Raw genomic sequence first — 19,390 nt, 5'->3', positions numbered from 1 at the left:
ATCCATCTAGCTGCTGATCTGCCCCTTCCACGTTTTCCTTGGACTTATCCTAGCATTAGGCTTAACAAATACCATCATTATTATTATTATTAGCTGGGTGTAATCAAGTACAGTTCTGGACTAAACCCAATTGAGTTAAAGCCATTCGATCCAGTCTAGGAGGCTAAGTAGCCCTGCTCCGGCTGTTCCGATCCGCGCTGCACCGTGATCGGCCTGGTACTCTCCGATCCCCGAACAACGTTTGACAATTAAGGAAGTTCATGCTCTGCTCTTCCATCATTCACTAGTATTGATCGGGCGCTTAAGAAGAGTAATCAGGATCTCAATCCTCCCCAAAGTGGCTGGGGATGCAACCACTGCAGACTCCCTCCCTCCCTTCCTTGATTCTCTGGCCAAAGCAAGCTCAAAATCTGCTTCGGCGGAATTCTCTTCTCCTGCACAAACCCATTGGAGCCACTTTTTCTTTCTTTTTTTACAGTATTTATTAAGCGCTTACTAGGTGCCAGGCACTGTTCTAATTCCTGGGTAGATACGAGGTAATCAAGTTGGACCCAATCCATTTCCCAACGTGGGGCTCATGATCTTAATCCCCATTTTACAGATGAGGCAAGGGAAGCACAGAGAAGAGAAGTGACTCGTCCAAGGTCACACAACAGACATGTGGCAGAGCCGGAATTAGAACCCAGGTCTTTCTGAGTCCCAGGCCTTTGCTCTATCCACTAAGCCACACTGCTTAAATGCATCTGCAGGGAATTTATGTCAACCCTGACACCCCTGCGCAAGGGGAAGGTCACAGTCAAATATTATTCTGTTTCTAAAATCCTTCTAGGTTTCCTTCATGGCATCTTCGGCTGTTTTTATTTTAATGATATTTAGTGCCAGGCACTATGTGCTAAGCGCTAGCACTCAAATATTATTCTGTTTCTGAAATCCTTCTAGATTTCCTCCGGGGCATCTTCGGCTTTTTTTATTTTAATGATATCTAGTGCCAGGCACTATTTGCTAAGCGCTAGCACTCAAATATAATTCTGTTTCTGAAATCCTTCTAGATTTCCTCCAGGGTGTCTTCGGCTTTTTTTTATGTTAATGACATTTAGTGCCAGGCACTATGTGCTAAGCGCTAGCACTCAAACATTATTCTGTTTCTGAAATCCTTCTAGATTTCCTCCAGGGTGTCTTCGGCTTTTTTTTATTTTAATGACATTTAGTGCCAGGCACTATGTGCTAAGCGCTATCACTCAAACATTATTCTGTTTCTGAAATCCTTCTAGATTTCCTCCAGGGCGTCTTTGGCTTTTTTTATTTTAATGATATTTAGCACCAGGCACATTGTGCGAAGTGCTAGCACTCAAATATTATTCTGTTTCTGAAATCCTTCTAGATTTCCTCCGGGGCGTCTTCGGCTTTTTTTATTTTAATGATATTTAGCGCCAGGCACTGTGTGCTAAGCGCTAGCACTCAAATATTATTCTGTTTCTGAAATCCTTCTAGATTTCCTCCAGGGTGTCTTCGGCTTGTTTTATTTTAATGATATTTAGTGCCAGGCACTGTGTGCTAAGCGCTAGCACTCAAATATTATTCTGTTTCTGAAATCCTTCTAGATTTCCTCCAGGGTGTCTTCAGCTTTTTTGTATTTTAATGATATTTAGTGCCAGGCATTATGTGCTAAGCGCTAGCACTCAAATATTATTCTCTTTCTGAAATCCTTCTAGATTTCCTCCAGGGTGTCTTCACTTTTTTTATTTTAATGATACTTAGTGCCAGGCACTATGTGCGAAGCACTAGCACTGTACTAACCATTAGCAGGGACTATTTGGAGGCCTCCCTGAATCTTTTGGGGCTGGGTTCCTCCAGGGGCCACGATCTCCGGGATCTTGGGTGGATCCCCCTTTTAGACTGTGAGCCCACTGTTGGGTAGGGACTGTCTCTATATGTTGCCAACTTGTACTTCCCAAGCGCTTAGTACAGTGCTCTGCACACAGTAAGTGCTCAATAAATACGATTGATGATGATCCTGCACAAAGCTTGCCACAGGGCTGACGGTTACGTTGTTTGGGGCACATTCTGTCAGCTGCTGTAATATTGGCAGAACTGCAGGAGCAGCCATGGCATATAATAATAATAATGATGGCATTTATTAAGCACTTACTACGTGCAAAGCACTGTTCTAAGCGCTGGGGAGGGGCCTCAGTTACCTCATCTGTAAAATGGGGGTTAAGACTGTGAGCCCCACGTGGTGCAACCTGATCACCTTGTAACCTCCCCTGCGCTTAGAACAGTGCTTTGCACATAGTAAGCGCTTAATAAATGCCATCATCATCATTATTAATATTATTACAAGGTGATCAGGTTGTCCCACGGAGGGCTCACAGTCTTAATCCCCATTTTACAAATGAGGTAACTGAGGCACAGATAAGTTAGGTGACTTGCCCAAAGTCACACAGCTGACAAGTGGCAGAGTCGGGATTTGAACCCATGACCTCTGACTCCAAAACCCATGCTCTTTTCACTGAGGCACGGCATACTAGAGGGAGCACAGGTCTGGAACTCAGAAGGTCATGGGTTCAAGTCCCATCTCTGCTACTTGTCTGCTGTGTGACACTGGGTAAGTCACTTCATTCCTCTGCTCCTCAAGTTACCTCATCTGTAAAATGGATCGAGACTGTGCCCAGCTTGATTTACTTGTAGCCACCCCAGCGCATAGTACAGTGCTTGGCACATAGAAAGCGCTTAACAAATGCCGTCATCATCATCAACAACTGCTCCTCACAGGCACTGGCCATTCTGTCCCAAATGTGCTATGATGATGATAATAATAATAATAATATTTGTGGTATCTGTTATGTACTTTTTTAATGGCATTTATTAAGCGCTTACGATGTGCAAAGCACTGTTCTAAGCACTGAGGAGGTTACAAGGCGATCAGGTTGTCCCACGGGGGGCTCACAGTCTTCATCCCCATTTTACAGATGAGGGAACGGAGGCCCAGAGAAGTGAAGTGACTTGCCCACAGTCACACAGCTGACAATTGGTGGAGCCGGGATTTGAACCCATGACCTCTGACTCCAAAGCCCGAACTCTTTCCGCTGAGCCACACTGCTTCTCACTTACTTACTGTGTGTCAGGCATTGTAGTAATCACTTGGGGGGCGGATCACTGGGGTGGATACAAGCAAATTGGGTTGGACACAGTCCTTGTCCCACGTGGGGCTCACAGTCTCAATCTCCATTTTACAGGTGAGGGAACTGAGGCCCAGAGAAGTGAAGTGACTTGCTCAAGGTCACACAGCAGAGTGCCACTGAGGGTACCTGGAAGCATTGCCTTGCCCGGATGATTTCAAGCATAGGCCACAGTTTGTATGAATTCTTTTCTCTTCCAAAAATTCATGGGGGACACCTGAAAGAATTTCCGCCCATACACAGATAATAATAATAGGAATAATAATAACGGTATTGTTTCAGTGCTTACAATGTTGCCAGGCACTCTACTAAGTGCTGGTGTGGATACAAGCAGCGTGGCTCAGTGGAAAGAGCCCGGGCTTGGGAGTCAGAGGTCATGGGTTCGAATCCCCGCTCCACCACTTGTCAGCTGTGTGACTTTGGGCAAGTCACTTTACTTCTCTGGGCCTCAGTTCCCTCATCTGTAAAATGGAAATTAAGACTGTGAGCCCCACATTCATTCATTCATTCATTCGATCGTATTTATTGAGTGCTTACTGTGTGCAGAGCACTGTACTAAGTGCTTAGGAAGTACAAGTTGGCAACATATAGAGATGGTCCCTACCCAACAGTGGGCTCACAGTCTAGAAGGGGGAGACAGAACAAAACAAAACATATTAACAAAATAAAATAAATAGAATAAATATGTACAAGTAAAATAAATAAATAAATAGAGTAATAAATACGTACAAACATATATACATATATACAGGTGCCAACCTTGATTACCTTGTATCCTCCCAGGGCTTAGAATGGTGCTTGGCACATAGTAAGTGCTTAACAAATACCAATATTATTATTATTATTATACAAGCAAATTAGACAAGGTTCTTATCCTTAATTTTGTTTTGATTTGGGGTAACAACTGTGCATTTAATGCACATGTGGTGGTATCATCTCCTAAGAACTCAAGGGACAACTCGATGTATATGACATTCATTCATTCATTCATGCAATTGTATTTATTGAGTGCTTAATGTGCGCAAAGCATTGTACTAAGCACTTGGGAGAGTACAATATAACAATAATCAGACATATTCACTGCTCACAGTGAGCTTTCAGTCCAGAGACAAATGTCAGTTCCAAGAATGTCTATTGAAAGCATGTAGTATTTTGAAAGGCCCATCAAAATACATTTTTGGGTAAAAAAAAATCTGACATCGTAGTACCCCAGAATTTTCCTATATTCACTTGGTTTTGCTCTACAGTCAGCTATCCTATCATGTACTTTTTCACCAAAGTTTTTGGATGGAACACTATCGGGGAAATAGAGAATGTTCTTCTGACAACATACGTCTGATGATAATAATAATAATAATGGTATTTGTTAAGCGCTTACTATGTGCAAAGCACTGTTCTAAGCGCTGGGGAGATACAAGGTGATCAGGTTGTCCCACGTGTGGCTCACAGTCTTAATCCCTCATTTTATAGATGAGGTAACTGAGGCACAGAGAAATTAAATGACTTGCCCCAAGTCACACAGCTGATAATTGGCAGAGGTGGGATTTGAACCCATTCAATCATATTTATTGAGCACTTACTGTGTGCAGAGCAGTGTACAAAATGCTTGGGAAGTACAATTTGGCAACATATAGAGACGGTCCCTACCCAACAGCGGGCTCACAGTCTAGAATGAAACCCATGACCTCTGACTCCCAGGCTGTTCTTGCTGTTGTGATGTCGGACAAAATTGTTGTGCATTTGTGCACAATGTCAGTCATGGTGTGAGAGCAGCAATGTGGGGTTCTTCGAGAATGTAACCCCTACATAAATATGGCCTTTTATCGGAGGCTAACGATTCGCTTTCCACAGAGAAGTCCAGGCTCTTTCTGAGCTGCTTCTCACCTTTAAATCATCCGGATGGTCACCGCTGGCTTCTCCTGGAGTGGCTCCATCTGGGAGCTGGCAGAGACCACCTTCCTTCACCGCCTCCACCTGCAGAAAAGGCATTGGGCTGGATAAAAATCCCTCTTGAAGTCAAAACTTTCTTTGCTGGAGTCTCTCCATCCACTGCCTTGATTTTCCCACCAAATATATCTGTTCAATCAATCAATCTAACTATTTATTGCACACTTTCTGTGTGCAGAATGCTGTACCAAGTGCTTGGGAGAGTATGATATACAAAGCTGGTAGACACGTTCCCTGCCCATTCCCAGACTGAGCCCCCTTTTTCCTCTCCTCTTCCCCATCCCCCCCGCCCTACCTCCTTCCCCTCCCCACAGCACCTGTATATCTGTTTATACAGATTTATTACTCTATTTATTTTACCTGTATTATATTTATTTTGTTAATGATGTGCATCTAGCTCTAATTCTATTTGTTCCGACGACTTGACACCTGTCCGCATGTTTTGTTTTGTTGTCTGTCTCCCCCTTCTAGACTGTGAGCCCGTTGTTGGGTAGGGACCGTCTCTATATGTAGCCAACTTGTACTTCCCAAGCGCTTAGTACAGTGCTCTGCACACAGTAAGCGCTCAATAAATACGGTTGAATGAACGATTGAATGAATGAACCAGATTACTGTCTAGAGGATTTGTCCCTCTCTTTCAACCAACCAATCAACCAATCAATCATACTCATCGAGCGCTGTGTGCAGAGCACCAATCAATCAATCAATCGTATTTATTGAGCGCTTACTGTGTGCAGAGCACTGTACTAAGCGCTTGGGAAGTACAAGTCGGCAACATATAGAGACAGTCCCTACCCAACAGTGGGCTCACAGTCTAAAAGGGGGAGACAGAGAACAAAACCAAACATACTAACAAAATAAAATAAATAGAATAGATATGTACAAGTAAAATGAATAAATAGAGTAATAAATATGTACAAACATATATACATATATACAGGTGCTGTGGGGAAGGGAAGGAGGTAAGATGGGGGGATGGAGGGGGGGTGAGGGGGAGAGCACTGTACTAAGCGCTTGGGAGAGAATGATATAACAGAGCTGTTGGATACATTCCCTGCCCACAACAAAGTTATGGTTGAGAGGATTTCTCCTTCTCTTTCAATCAGTCAATCATATTTGAGCGCTTACTCTAAGCAGAGCACTGTACTAAGCGGTTGGAAGAGTACAATACAACAGAGCTGGTAAACCTGTCCCCTGCCCACATGAGCTTACGATCTAGAGAATTTGTCCTCTTTCAATCAATCGATGGTATTTTCTGAGCACTTACTGTGTGCAGAGCACTGTACTAAGTGCTTGGGCGAGTCCAATACAGCAGAGCTGCTAGACGTGTTCCCTGCCCACCCTGAGCTTCCAGTCTTGTCTGTTTGAGCCTTGCAGGATTTACAGCATCTCCCTGGCTTCGTGCTCACTCCATTCCCAGCGTTTAGCCCCCAGGTCTCTGCAGCAGGGTTAAAACCAGGGCTGGGCTCTTGGTTTGGCTATGGGCATTTATTCATTCATTCATTCATTCAATCATATTTATTGAGCGCTTACTGTGTGCAGAGCACTGAACTAAGCGCTTGGAAAGTACAATTTGGCAGCAGATAAAAAAGGGGGCAGAGTACCCAGGGGGCAGAGTGGCAAATGTCTACAGTCCTATGACTTATAAACCAGTAGTCAGCAAGTTATGATCATTCGTTCTTCCAAAACTCAAAGTCAACCTCGATTAAAGGAAATCCTGGTTTTAACTATCAGATTAGGGCCAAAGACAGGATTAAGATCTGGATTCGAATGGATCGAGGATTAGAGTTAAAACCAGGGTGGGCAAAGCTATTAAGGTGAAGCACCGGGTTAGGGTCAGGATTATGAGTAATAACGATGGCATTTATTAAGCGCTTACTATGTGCAAAGCGCTGTTCTAAGTGCTGAAGTAGTCATTAATACAATTTAATATTTAACTGTATTTATTAGACTGTAAACTCCACCTCGTCTGTCTCCCCTTATAGACTGTAAACTTGTTGTTGGAAGGGAATGTGTCTGTTATATTGTTATAACACCTGTATGTCACCTGTATATATGTCACCTGTATATATGTTTGTACATATTTATTACTCTATTTATTTATTTATTTTACTTGTACATATCTATTCTATTTATTTTATTTTGTTAACATGTTTTGTTTTGTTCTCTGTCTCCCCCTTCTAGACTGTGAGCCCACTGTTGGATAGGGACCATCTCTATATGTTGCTAACTTGTACTTCCCAAGTGTTTAGTACAGTGCTCTGCACACAGTAAGCGCTCAACAAATACGATTGATTGATTGATTGATTGTTATAATGTATTTTCCCCAATTCTTAGTACAGTGCTCTGCAAATAGTAAGCACTCAATAAATGCCATGGATTGATGGATTAAATAGAGTTTACTGCTTGTAAAGCACTGTTCTAAGCATGGGAATAGAAAGAGTCTGAAGAGCTACAGACATGGAATTGGCCCTCTAAGGGTTCAAAAATTAAGGTATATGTGGCGACCTCCTAGACTGTGAGCCCGTTGTTGGGTAGGGACCGTCTCTATATGTAGCCGATTTGTGCTTCCCAAGCGCTTAGTACAGTGTTCTGCACACAGTAAGCGCTCAATAAATAGGACTGAATGAATGAAAGGCTAAAACGTACTGTACCTGGAACGGAGAGCTGCTCAGAAACTCTGGGCCCCACTCAGACACCTACGCATCCAAAATCCAGCCAGGATCCCTCCCCACCCACACTCTTTCCATAGGCCCACCTTCTCTGCCAACTAGGCCGAGACTATTGCCGTCCCTATCCAATAACAATAATAATGGCATTTATTAAGCGCTTACTATGTGCAAAGCACTGTTCTAAGAGCTGGGGAGGTTCCAAGGTGATCAGGTGGTCCCACATGGGGCTTCCAGTCTTCATTTCCCCATCCCCCCTGCCTTACCTCCTTCCCCTCCCCACAGCACCTGCATATATATATATATATAGCACATATATATGTATACATATGTAGGTATATATATATATATATATATATCACATATATATATATATGTATACATATGTAGGTATATATATATGTATATATATATATGTTTGTACATATTTATTACTCTATTTATTTTACTTGTACATATTTATTCTATTTATTTTATTTTGTTAATATGTTTTGTTTTGTTGTCTGTCTCCCGCTTCTAGACTGTGAGCCCGCTGCTGGGTAGGGACCGTCTCTATATGTTGCCAACTTGGACTTCCCAAGCGCTTCGTACAGTGCGCTGCACACAGTAAGCGCTCAATAAATATGATTGAATGAACGAATGAATGAAATGAATGTATTCATGCACTTCCACCCCTACATTGCTTTATATTGGATAGACTGGGGAGGGGCTTGGGGCTCCCAGATACTTCCAAGCCCGCCTCAGGGTGAGGACATGTGGGGAGTACCAAACACGGTGAAAGATATCAGATAATCAGGTTGGACAGACTCCTTGCCCCATAAGTGGCTCATAGTCCAAGTAGGAGGGAGTAGAATTGAATCTCTATTTTCCAGATGAGGAAATTAAGGCCCAGAGACGTTAACTGACTTTCCCAAAGCCACACAGCAGGACAGGGAGCCAGCGTGGCCTAGTGGAAAGAGCACAGGCTCTGGAACTCAGAGGGCCTGGGTTCTAATCCCGCTCCGTCACTTGTCCGCTGGGCGACCTTGGGGAGTCTCAACTTCTCTGTGCCTCAGTTACCTCAGCTGAAACATGGGGATTAAATCCCTGTTCTTCTCCCTGGTTAGACTGTGTGCCCCCCATGTGGAACCTGAATCTCTTGTATCTACCCCACTGCTTATTACAGTGCTTGACACATAGTGAGCACTTAACAAATACAATCATTATTCTTATTAATGTTATTGTTGTTATTATTAAGTGCCTCGGCTGGGATTAGAACTCAGGTCCTCTGATTTTTTTATATTTCCTTTAAGATTTTTATGGCATTTGTTAAGCGCTTACTATGTGCCAGGCACTGTACTAAGCGTTGGGGTGGATACAAGCAAATCAAGTTGGACAGTCTCTGTCTCAGGTTGGGCTCACAGTCTCAATGCCCATTTAACGGATGAGGTACTGAGGCCCAGAGATGTGAAGTGACTTGTCCAGGGCCACACAGCAGACAAGTGGCACAGTCAGGATTAGAACTCATGACTCTCTGACTCCTGGGCCCATGCTCTGAACCCTTAGTACAGAGTAAGCATTCAAGTACTATAATCATCAATATTAGTACTCATTGACAGCACTTGGATGGTGCTTATTTTGTAATAAATAAATAAAATATATAATGATGCAAGAAGCAGCGTGGTTCAGGGGAAAGAGCCCGGGTTTAGGAGTCAGAGGTCGTGGGTTCAAATCCTGCCTCCGCCACTTGTCAGCTGTGTGACTTTGAGGCACTTCTCTGTGCCTCAGTTCCCTCATCTGTAAAATGGGGATTAAGACTGTGAGCCCCACATGGGACAACCTGATCACCCTGTATCCTCCCCAGTGCTTAGAACAGTGCTTTGCACATAGTAAGTGCTTAACAAATACCAAAATTATTATTATTATTATTCAAGCTCTAGCAGTAGCAGTCTTCACCATGTCCAATAGATACCCCAGGTACCCCTCTGAAGTAAAACTGATGAGCAAAACATCTCAATTTTCCATTTGTTCCTAATGAATATGTGAACAGCTTTAAAATCAGCCAGGGTCTATCTGTCCTAGCCCACTTCCTCCTTCCTAAACAATATTGTGATGATTAGTGACTGAAAGCATCGCTCTCCGGAACAACGCAGGCATGAGGGAGGGAAATGGGGCGTGGGATCCTGACGTTCACCTTCCACCCGGGGCTCTGGGGTCCGGACTCCACACTTTGGGAAACCGTTGTCATGACTTGACTATCTTCGGGAAGCGCCGGAGGTTCACACACATCAGACTTTGATTTTTGAACTGTGTGGCTACTTGTCTTCTCCTCTGGAAAAACGAAAGGAAACGAATTGTCAGTAGGGAACATCTAAAATACAGCAGGGCACGGCAGAGCATTCCAGTATACCTAAGCACCCGTTCCGCTCGGCCCGTGAGGCGATGAGCAGCCTGCAGACCAGGGCACAGATTCTGGAACGATGTCTGTGGACACGCCATGGTGTTTAGTACGGTTCCTCACGCAGTGTGTTTCATAAAGGCTGCGTTAAATTGATTATTGACTAATTGATATGGGGGATTTGGTATGTCAGTCACCGATGTAGTGTAATGAAGGTTTAATGAGTCAATTCTCCCCCAGCCCGAGAATAAGCCTGGGGCTTGGGGAAGCGGGATAACTCATTACCACTAAGAAGCTGTTTAGTGCAATTCGTTAAGTGCTTACTGTGTACCAGGCACTGTGCTAAGCACTAGTCAACCAATGGTATTTATTGAGTGTTCACTATGTGCAGAGCAACGGACTAAGCACCTGGGAGAGTACATTAAAACAGAATTAGTGAACACGTTCCCTGCCCATAACGAACTAAATCATCATCATCATCATCAATCGTATCTATTGAGTGCTTTCTATGTGCAGAGCACTGTACTAAGTGCTTGGGAAGTACAAATTGGCAACATATAGAGACAGTCCCTACCCAACAGTAGGCTCACAGTCTAAAAGGGGGAGACAGAGAACAAAACCAAACATACTAACAAAATAAAATAAATAGAATAGATATGTACAAGCAAAATAAATTAATAAATAAATAGAGTAATAAATATGTACAAACATATATACATATATACAGGTGCTGTGGGGAAGGGAAGGAGGTAAGATGGGGGGGATGGGGAGGGGGGCGAGGGGGAGAGGAAGGAAGGGGCTCAGTCTGGGAAGGCCTCCTGGAGGAGGTGAGCTCTCAGCAGGGCCTTGAAGGGAGGAAGAGAGCTAGCTTGGCGGATGGGCAGAGGGAGGGCGTTCCAGGCCCGGGGGATGACGTGGGCCGGGGGTCGATGGTGGGACAGGCGAGAGCGAGGTACGGTGAGGAGATTAGCAGCGGAGGAGCGGAGGGTGTGGGCTGGGCTGTGGAAGGACAGAAGGGAGGGGAGGTAGGAGGGGGCGAGGGGATGGATGGACAGCCTTGAAGCCCAGGGTGAGGAGATTCTGCCTGATATGCAGATTGATTGGTAGCCACTGGAGATTTTTGAGGAGGGGAGTGATATGCCCAGAGCGTTTCTGGACAAAGATAATCCAGGCAGCAGCATGAAGTATGGATTGAAGTGGAGAGAGACACGAGGATGGGAGATCAGAGAGAAGGCTGATGCAGTAGTCCAGACGGGATAGGATGAGAGCTTGAATGAGTAGGGTAGCGGTTGGGATGGAGAGGAAAGGGCGGATCTTGGCAATGTTGTGGAGCTGAGAATGGCAGGTTTTGGTCATGGCTTGGATGTGAGGGGTGAATGAGAGAGCGGAGTCGAGGATGACACCAAGGTTGCGGGCTTGTGAGATGGGAAGGATGGTAGTGCCGTCAACAGAGATGGGAAAGTCAGGGAGAGGACTAAATCCATTGATCAATCAATCAATGTTTTTATTGACCACTTACTGTGCACATGACACTGTATTAAGCACTTCAGAAGAATACAATCCATGTCCCAAATACGGCTCACCATCTTAATCCCCGTTTTACAGATGAGACAACTGACGCAATGGAGAAGTTAAGGGACTTGCCCAAGGTGACACAGGAGACAAGTGGCAGAGCCAGGATTAGAACTCAGGTCCTCTGATCCCAGGCCTGTGCTCTTTCCACTAGGCTACACTGCTTTTAATCCACCAAATGGTAATGAATGGCTTTGGTTTCTGGACATTTTATACCATGTGCCCTTTACCAAAAATGATCAAGAGAAAGCCTTCTTTCACCTTTCCCCCACCTCCCTCTTTCTCAACTGTCACTGTTCCATACTTAGACTTTCACTGTGACTGTGAGTCCGATGAGGGTCAGGGACTGGATCCAACCAGATTATCTTATATTTACCCCAGCGCTTAGTACAGTGCTTTGCACATAGTAAGCGCTTAATAAATGCCCTTATTATTATTACAGCACTTGCCCATAGTAAATGCCACAATTGATATTACTGTTATTATTTTTCCAAACCTTTTGGGAATGGCAGGGTTCATCTGTGTGCCAGTCAGTGCGTGGCACGTAATAATAATAATGGCATTTATTAAGCGCTTACTATGTGCAAAGCACTGTCCTAAGCGCTGGATAATAATGGCATTTATTACGCACTTACTATGTGCAAAGCACTATTCTAAGCGCTGGGGAGGTTACAAGGTGATCAGGTTGTCCCTCGGGGGGCTCACAGTCAATCTCCACTTTACAGATGAGGTAACTGAGGCCCAGAGAAGTGAAGTGACTTGCCCAAAGTCACACAGCTGACATTTGGCAGAGCCGGGGCTTGAACACATGACCTCTGACTCCAAAGCCCGCGATCTTTCCACTGAGCCATGCTGCCTCACTAGGCCGATGTAGTAAGCATTTAACAAATAATATTATTATTATTATTATGATAGCTGCCAGAAGGCTAAGTTCCTCCCAACCCACTCCTAGCTCATCACCTTCCCCTCCCTTCTCCAACCCCCCCCCGCCCATTTTAGACTGTGAGCCCACTGTTGGGTAGGGACTGTCTCTATATGTTGCCAATTTGTACTTCCCAAGCGCTTAGTACAGTGCTCTGCACATGGTAAGCGCTCAATAAATACGATTGATGATGACGATGATTCTTCCTTACTTGTTGTTGTTGCATTATGCTGTTGAGTTGTGTCCAACCCACAGCGACGCCATAGAAACATCTCTCCCAGAACGCCCCACTTCCATCATTCTGGTAGTGGATCCAGGGAGTTTTCTTGGTCAAAATATGGAAGTGGTTGACCATTGCCTCCTTCCACAAACTCGAGTCTCCGCCCTCGACTCTCTCCCATGCCGCTGCTGCCCAGCACGGGTGTGTTTTGACTTGCAGCAGATGGCCTGCCACTCTCTAGCCACTGCCCAAGCTAGGAATGGAACGGGTAGGCCTCTTCTTGACTCTCCCTCCCGTAGTCGTGACTGGTAGAGGACTGGAAACCCTCCAGTTGCGCCCGTGAGAGGGGTCTTCCTTACTACTTACCTGTTTTCTCCTCCGCCGACGTCGGCTGAGCCGGGACATCTGGTGCCTGCCTTTGGGGGCTCGGCTCAGACCAAAGCGAGGCTGTTTTGTCCAGCCACTGCAGCTTCTTTGAAGTGCCGCAGCAGCTGCGGTGCGGATCCTGTCAGCCTGGAAATCAGTGTTATCTTTCCATTTTAATTAGGGCAGGGGATTACTTTTGGGTTGGAAGGACTCCTAGATTCCCCCCGCCTGGCACCTTTTTACCTTCCGTTTATGCCCGTTGCCAGGCTTCTGAGCTTTTCCTGTCGACCGGTCCGAGAGGCCTGTCGAAGCGGGAGATGCAGGGAAACCTCCATGGCACAGTGGATAGAGCACAGGCCTGGGAGTAGAAGGTCATGAGTTCTAATCCCAGCTCCACCCTTTGTCTGCTGTGAGACCTTGGGCAAGTCACTTCACCTCTCTGGGCCTCACTTACCCCACCTGTAAAATGGGGAGGGAGACTGTGAGCCCCACGGGGGACCGTGTCCAACCCGATTTGCTTGTAATAAGAATAATAATAATAATAACGATAGCATTTATTAAGCGCTTACTATGTGCAAAGCACTGTTCTAAGCACTGGGGTGGTTAACAGGGTGATCAGGTTGTCCCACGGGGGGCTCACAGTCTTCACCCCCGTTTTACAGATGAGGTAACTGAGGCACAGAGGCACAGAGAAGTTAAGTGACTTGCCCGAAGTCACACAGCTGATAAGTGGTGGAGCCGGGATTTGAACCCATGACCTCTGACTCCAAAGCCCGGGCTCTTTCCACTGAGCCACGCTGCTTCTCTATAATAATAATGATGGCATTTACTAAATGCTTACTATGTTCTAAGCACTGGGGAGGTTACAAGGTGATCAGGTTGTCCCACAGGGGGCTCACGGTATTAATCCCCATTTTACAGTTGAGGTAACTGAGGCCCAGAGAAGCGAAGTGACTTGCCCAAAGTCACACAGCGGACAATTGGCAGACCCGGGATTTGAACCCATGACCTCTGACTCCAAAGCCCGGGTGCTTCCCACCGAGCCACGCTGCTTCTCCAAGTATCCACCCCAGTGCTTAGTCCAGTCCTGGACTAAGTAAGCGCTTAACAGATGCCATTCACATAGTAAACGCTTAACAGATGCCATCATTATTATTGTTATTATTATTATTATCATTAAACCTATTGTCCCTGGAGGGGGTGAAGTAGCTACAGTGGACCAACCGTGAGGAGCTAGAAGCAGGAGAGGAGGGATCCATGGTGAGATTCCCAGCCAAGGGAAACGTGCCTCTCAGATCCCTAAGTTCCTTGATTACTTCTCCAGCACTCCCATGGACTAGCTCTCCCCAGCCCTTTCAGCACAAATCAGGGTGAGAGGTTGACCTCACAACCTGATCACCTTGTAACCTCCCCAGTCCTTAGAACAGTGCTTTGCACATAGTAAGCACTTAGTAAATGCCATCATTATTATTATTACAAGCAAATCGGGTTGGATACTGTCCTCCGTGGGGCTCACCACAGGGCCACTGCTCACCAGAGGTTCACTGCTCAGAAACTCCATACGCAGAAGTTTCTGGTAACTACCATTCATGCAGAATCACCCCTTTCCTTCTTTTCAGAAATGGGCGTGTTTCCAATAATTCTCTTAAGGGCTTCTCCTTTTATCCATGAGTTCCTGGCAATTTCCTAAGTAACCTCAGGCATATGTACATGATTAGGCCCTGATGATACCAACTGTGGCATTTCATTCGTTCATTCATTCGGTTGTATTTATTGAGCACTTACTGTGTGCAGAGCACTGTACTAAGCACCTGGGAAGTACAAGTTGGCAACATATAGAGACAGTCCCTACCCAACAACGGGGTCACAGTCGAGAAGGAGCATTTGTTAGGTCAACCTCTCAGGTCGCACCTGGAGAGTTTCCAGCACTCTACCAGTTGCGGCTATGGGAGGGAGAGTCATTCATTCAATCGTATTTATTTAGCGCTTACTGTGTGCAGAGCACTGTACTAAGCGCTTGGGAAGTACAAGTTGGCAACATATAGAGACGGTCCCTACCCAACAGCGGGCTCGCAGTCGAGAAGGAGCATTTGTTAGGTTAACCTCTCAGATCGCCCCTGGAGAGTTTCCAGCACTCTACCAGTTGCGGCTATGGGAGGGAGAGTCATTCATTCATTCATTCAATCGTATTTATTGAGCGCTTACTGCGTGCAAAGCACCGTACTAAGTGCTTGGGAAGTCCAAGCTGGCAACATATAGGGACGGTCCCTACCCAACAATGGGCTCACAGTCTAGAAGGGGGAGACAGAGAACAAAACAAAACATATTAACAAAATAAAATAAATAGAATAAATATGTATAAATAGAATAAATATGTACAAATAAAATAAATAAATAAATAAATTGAGTAATAAATACATACAAACATATATACATATATACAGGTGCTGTGGGGAGGGGAAGGAGGTAAGGTGAGAACGAGGCACGGTGAGGAGATTAACGGCAGAAGATCAGAGGGTGCGGGCTGGGCTGGAGAAGGAGAGAAAGGAGGTGAGGTAGGAGGGGGCGAGGGGATGGATGGACAGCCTTGAAGCCCAGGGTGAGGAGTTTCTGCCTGATGCGCAGATTGATTGGTAGCCACTGGTGATTTTTGAGGAGGGGAGTAACATGCCCAGAGCGTTTCTGGACAAAGACAATCCAGGCAGCGGCGTGAAGTATGGATTGAAGTGGGGAGAGACAGGAGGATGGGAGACCGGAGAGGAGGCTGATACAGCAGTCCAGACGGGATAGGATGAGAGCTTGAACGAGTCAAGCAGAGGCCTACCCATTCCATTCCCAGCTCGGCCAGTGGCTAGCGAGTGGAAGGCAATCTGCTTCGGGTCAAAACTCACCCGCTCCGGGCAGCAGCAGCATGGGACAGAGTCAAGAGAGGAGACTCAAGTTCACTGAAGCGGCATGGCTTAGTGGAAAGAGCCTGGGCTTGGGAGTCAGAGGTTGTGGGTTCTAATCCCACCTCTGCCACTTGTCAACTGTGTGACTTTGGACAAGTCACTTACCTGCTCTGTGCCTCAGTTACCTCATCTGTAAAATGGGGATGAAGACTGGGAGCCCCATATGGGACAACATGATTTCCTTGTATTTATCCTTGTTCTTGTGCTTGTTCTTAGTACTTGCCCTTAGTACTAAGCGCTTAGTACAGTGCTCTGCACACAGTAAGCGCTCAATAAATTTGATTGAATGAATGAATGAATGCTTGGCACATAGTAAGCTTTTAACAAATACCATTATTATTATTATCGTTATTATTACTGCATGGAAAGAGGCAATTGTAAACCACTTTTGTATTTTTACCAAGAAAACTCTCTGGATCCACTACCAGAACGACTGCAGATGGAGAGCAGGGCGTTCCAGGGGAGATGTGTCCGCGGTGTCTCTATGGGTCGGAATTGACTCGATAGCATAAAACAAGATTTGTCAAGTATTACAAGGCCAAGCACTGTAGTGAGCACTGGGATAGATACAAGATAATCAAGTTGGACACAGCCTCTGTCCCACTCGGGGCTCTCAGTCTTCGGTAGGGAGGGAGAACAGGTATTGAATCCCCATTTTACAGATGAGGAAACTGAGGAAAAGAGAGGTGAAGTGACTTGCCAGGGCACACACAGCGGGCAAGTGGTGGAGCCAGGATTAGAACTCATTCTCCTGATTCCTAGACCTGGGCTCTTTCCAGTAGGCCATGATGATTTAAATTCATTTGACTTTTAGAGGCACTTCATGGACTCCATTTTCTTTTCCAGACCAGTTTCCCAGTTTCCTCTCCTAAGAAGGTCCTGCTTTTAGTCAGCTGGAAACAAACGTTATCGGTTTGTCTTCCGGTCTGTTTGAGAGAGTCCAAAATCCTGTTTGGATCAATTCTCCGGCCCTTTCTTGAGAAGGCAAGAAAGTCTGATTCGGGAAACGGAAGGCTGCAAGCCTCACACTGATCTCTAGGAAGGCGATCAAATGATCAATAAATACGATTGATGATGATGATCAATCCATCACCTCCTACCGGAGCACAAGATTCTCCGAAGCAGCTAACATGACATTATGAAGAGCAAATCATGGCAGAAAAGTGTAATCTCCAGCTCTGTCAGATTGACAGGAGAAGCACATGTAGGAATCCAGTAAGAGCCCGTGTGGGAATCAAGAAAGAGTCTATTGGACTCTCCACTATTCATTCAATCGTATTTATTGAGCGCTTACTGTGTGCAGAGCACTGTACGAAGCGCTTGGGAAGTACAAATCAGCAACATATAGAGACGGTCCCTACCCAACAACGGGCTCACAGTCTGGCCCGTTTTGATCACTCCTACTTAAAAAAGGATTGGGGAAAATTAGAAAGGGTACGGAGAGAGGCAACTAAGACAACTAGAGTTAAGGGAAGATTGTTCCTGTGAGGAAAAAGGCTAAAGGAATTGGGGTTGTGGAGAAGAGGACTGGGAATGACTTAGTAATTGCAGGTACACAGAAGAATTATGCAGGGAGGAGGCTAAGCCTGGTGTGGGCAGGGATTATCTCTCTTTACTGCTGAATTGTACTTTTCAAGCGCTTAGTGCTGTGCTCTCCACACCGCAAACGCTCAATAAATATGATTGAATCCCGTTGTTGGGTAAGGACCGTCTCTACATGTTGCCAACTTGTACTTCCCAAGCGCTTAGTACAGTGCTCTGCACACAGTAAGTGCTCAATAAATATGATTGAATGAAGTTCCTCATACCCACCAAAGACTAAACAATGGGTTCGCTGATAGCGGGAGAGATTTAAGTGGGATATGAGACAGAACTTCCCGTCACTGAATAGGCTGCCAAAGGTGACCGTGAAGGATCCATTTCTGGAGAATCTTTAAGAAAAGATTCCCTTTGCCCTGCAGACTGGGGATTAACCGATTCAGTGAAACGCAAATACTAATAATAATGTTGGTATTTGTTAAGCGCTTACTATGTGCCAAGCACTGTTCCAGGTGCTGGGGTAGAAACAAGGTAATCAGGTTGTCCCACATGGGGCTCACAGTCTTCATCCCCATTTTACAGATGAGGGAACTGAGGCACAGAGAAGTGGACTGACTTGCCCAAGGTCACACAGCTGATAAGTGGCAGAGCCGAGATTAGAACCCACGACCGCTGACTCCCAAGTCTGGGCTATTTCCATTGAGCCACACCACTTCTCATGTTATCCGGGTGGGATTTCTCATCTTCATTTAAAAGCAGGAGCACCCCTTGCACAGAAAATAGAAAAAGGCCTTTAAGAGCTTGCAGATCCACAAGATTCACTATAGGCTTTGGAGTCAGAGGTCATGGGTTCAAATCCCGGCTCCGCCACTTGTCAGCTGTGTGACTTTGGGCAAGTCACTTCACTTCTCTGGGCCTCAATTCCCTCACCTGTAAATGGGGATTAAGACTGTGAGCCCCACATGGGACAACCTGTTCACCTTGTAACCACCCCAGCGCTTAGAACAGTGCTTTGCACATAGTAAGAGCTTAATAAATGCTATAAAAAAATTATCAAGCACTTAGTCAGATCACCCCCAGCTATACCGCTTGCCTGCTTTGTGACCTTGGGCAAACATCTAACTTCTCTGTGCCTCAGTTACCTCAGCTGTAAAATGGAGATTGAGTTGTGAGCCATTTTCCCACTGTAAATCTGTACATAACCCAAATGCCAGGAAATACGTTCAGAGATACATTTTAGAATATTCTTTTTCCAGGCCGCTGGAAACGAAAGTGGGTTTTGTAAAAACTCAAATGTATAGATGAGGTAACTGCTCGGCGGTCTAATGTTTCAGACAATGAGTAACTACAATTACTGATTAGCTGGGCTAAACTGTTACGGGGCATTGCGCTGATTTATTAAGCAGATGCTGTGTTCCTCCCCTGAGGTGGATGCATTACAGCACAGGGTAATCCTGATCCTATGTATCTCTTTCCGGGGTTACTTGGGTGTTGGCAGGTATAATTAGTTCATAATGTGTCTGAGGTTTCCAGAGGTTCTGTACGAGTGCAATATTGTCGTGTGATCCAGGACCAAAAAGAGATGTGGTGGATTTGGCAAATTGGTTGGTGTTTGGTTTAGGCTATTGCTTGTGAGTTGGTCCCGACA

General features: G+C 45.4%; 1 protein-coding gene across 1 annotated transcript in view; it reads right to left on the bottom strand.

Moving 5' to 3' along the window:
• Window positions 1-19,390, bottom strand: part of CFAP61 (cilia and flagella associated protein 61) — a 389,026-nt gene that overhangs the window by 261,910 nt on the left and 107,726 nt on the right. The window contains exons 8-9 of the mRNA XM_038744718.1: window positions 9,969-10,105; window positions 5,064-5,153 (exon numbers count right to left, since the gene is read on the bottom strand). Of these exons, the coding sequence (XP_038600646.1) occupies window positions 5,064-5,153; window positions 9,969-10,105 (227 nt within the window). The remainder of the gene's footprint in view (window positions 1-5,063; window positions 5,154-9,968; window positions 10,106-19,390) is intronic.

Source organism: Tachyglossus aculeatus, chromosome 1 (assembly GCF_015852505.1).
Source record: "Tachyglossus aculeatus isolate mTacAcu1 chromosome 1, mTacAcu1.pri, whole genome shotgun sequence".
Classification (NCBI taxonomy): domain Eukaryota; kingdom Metazoa; phylum Chordata; class Mammalia; order Monotremata; family Tachyglossidae; genus Tachyglossus; species Tachyglossus aculeatus.
The sequence above is the reverse complement of the archived record's forward strand: the minus strand, read 5'-3'. Positions and strand labels throughout refer to the sequence as shown.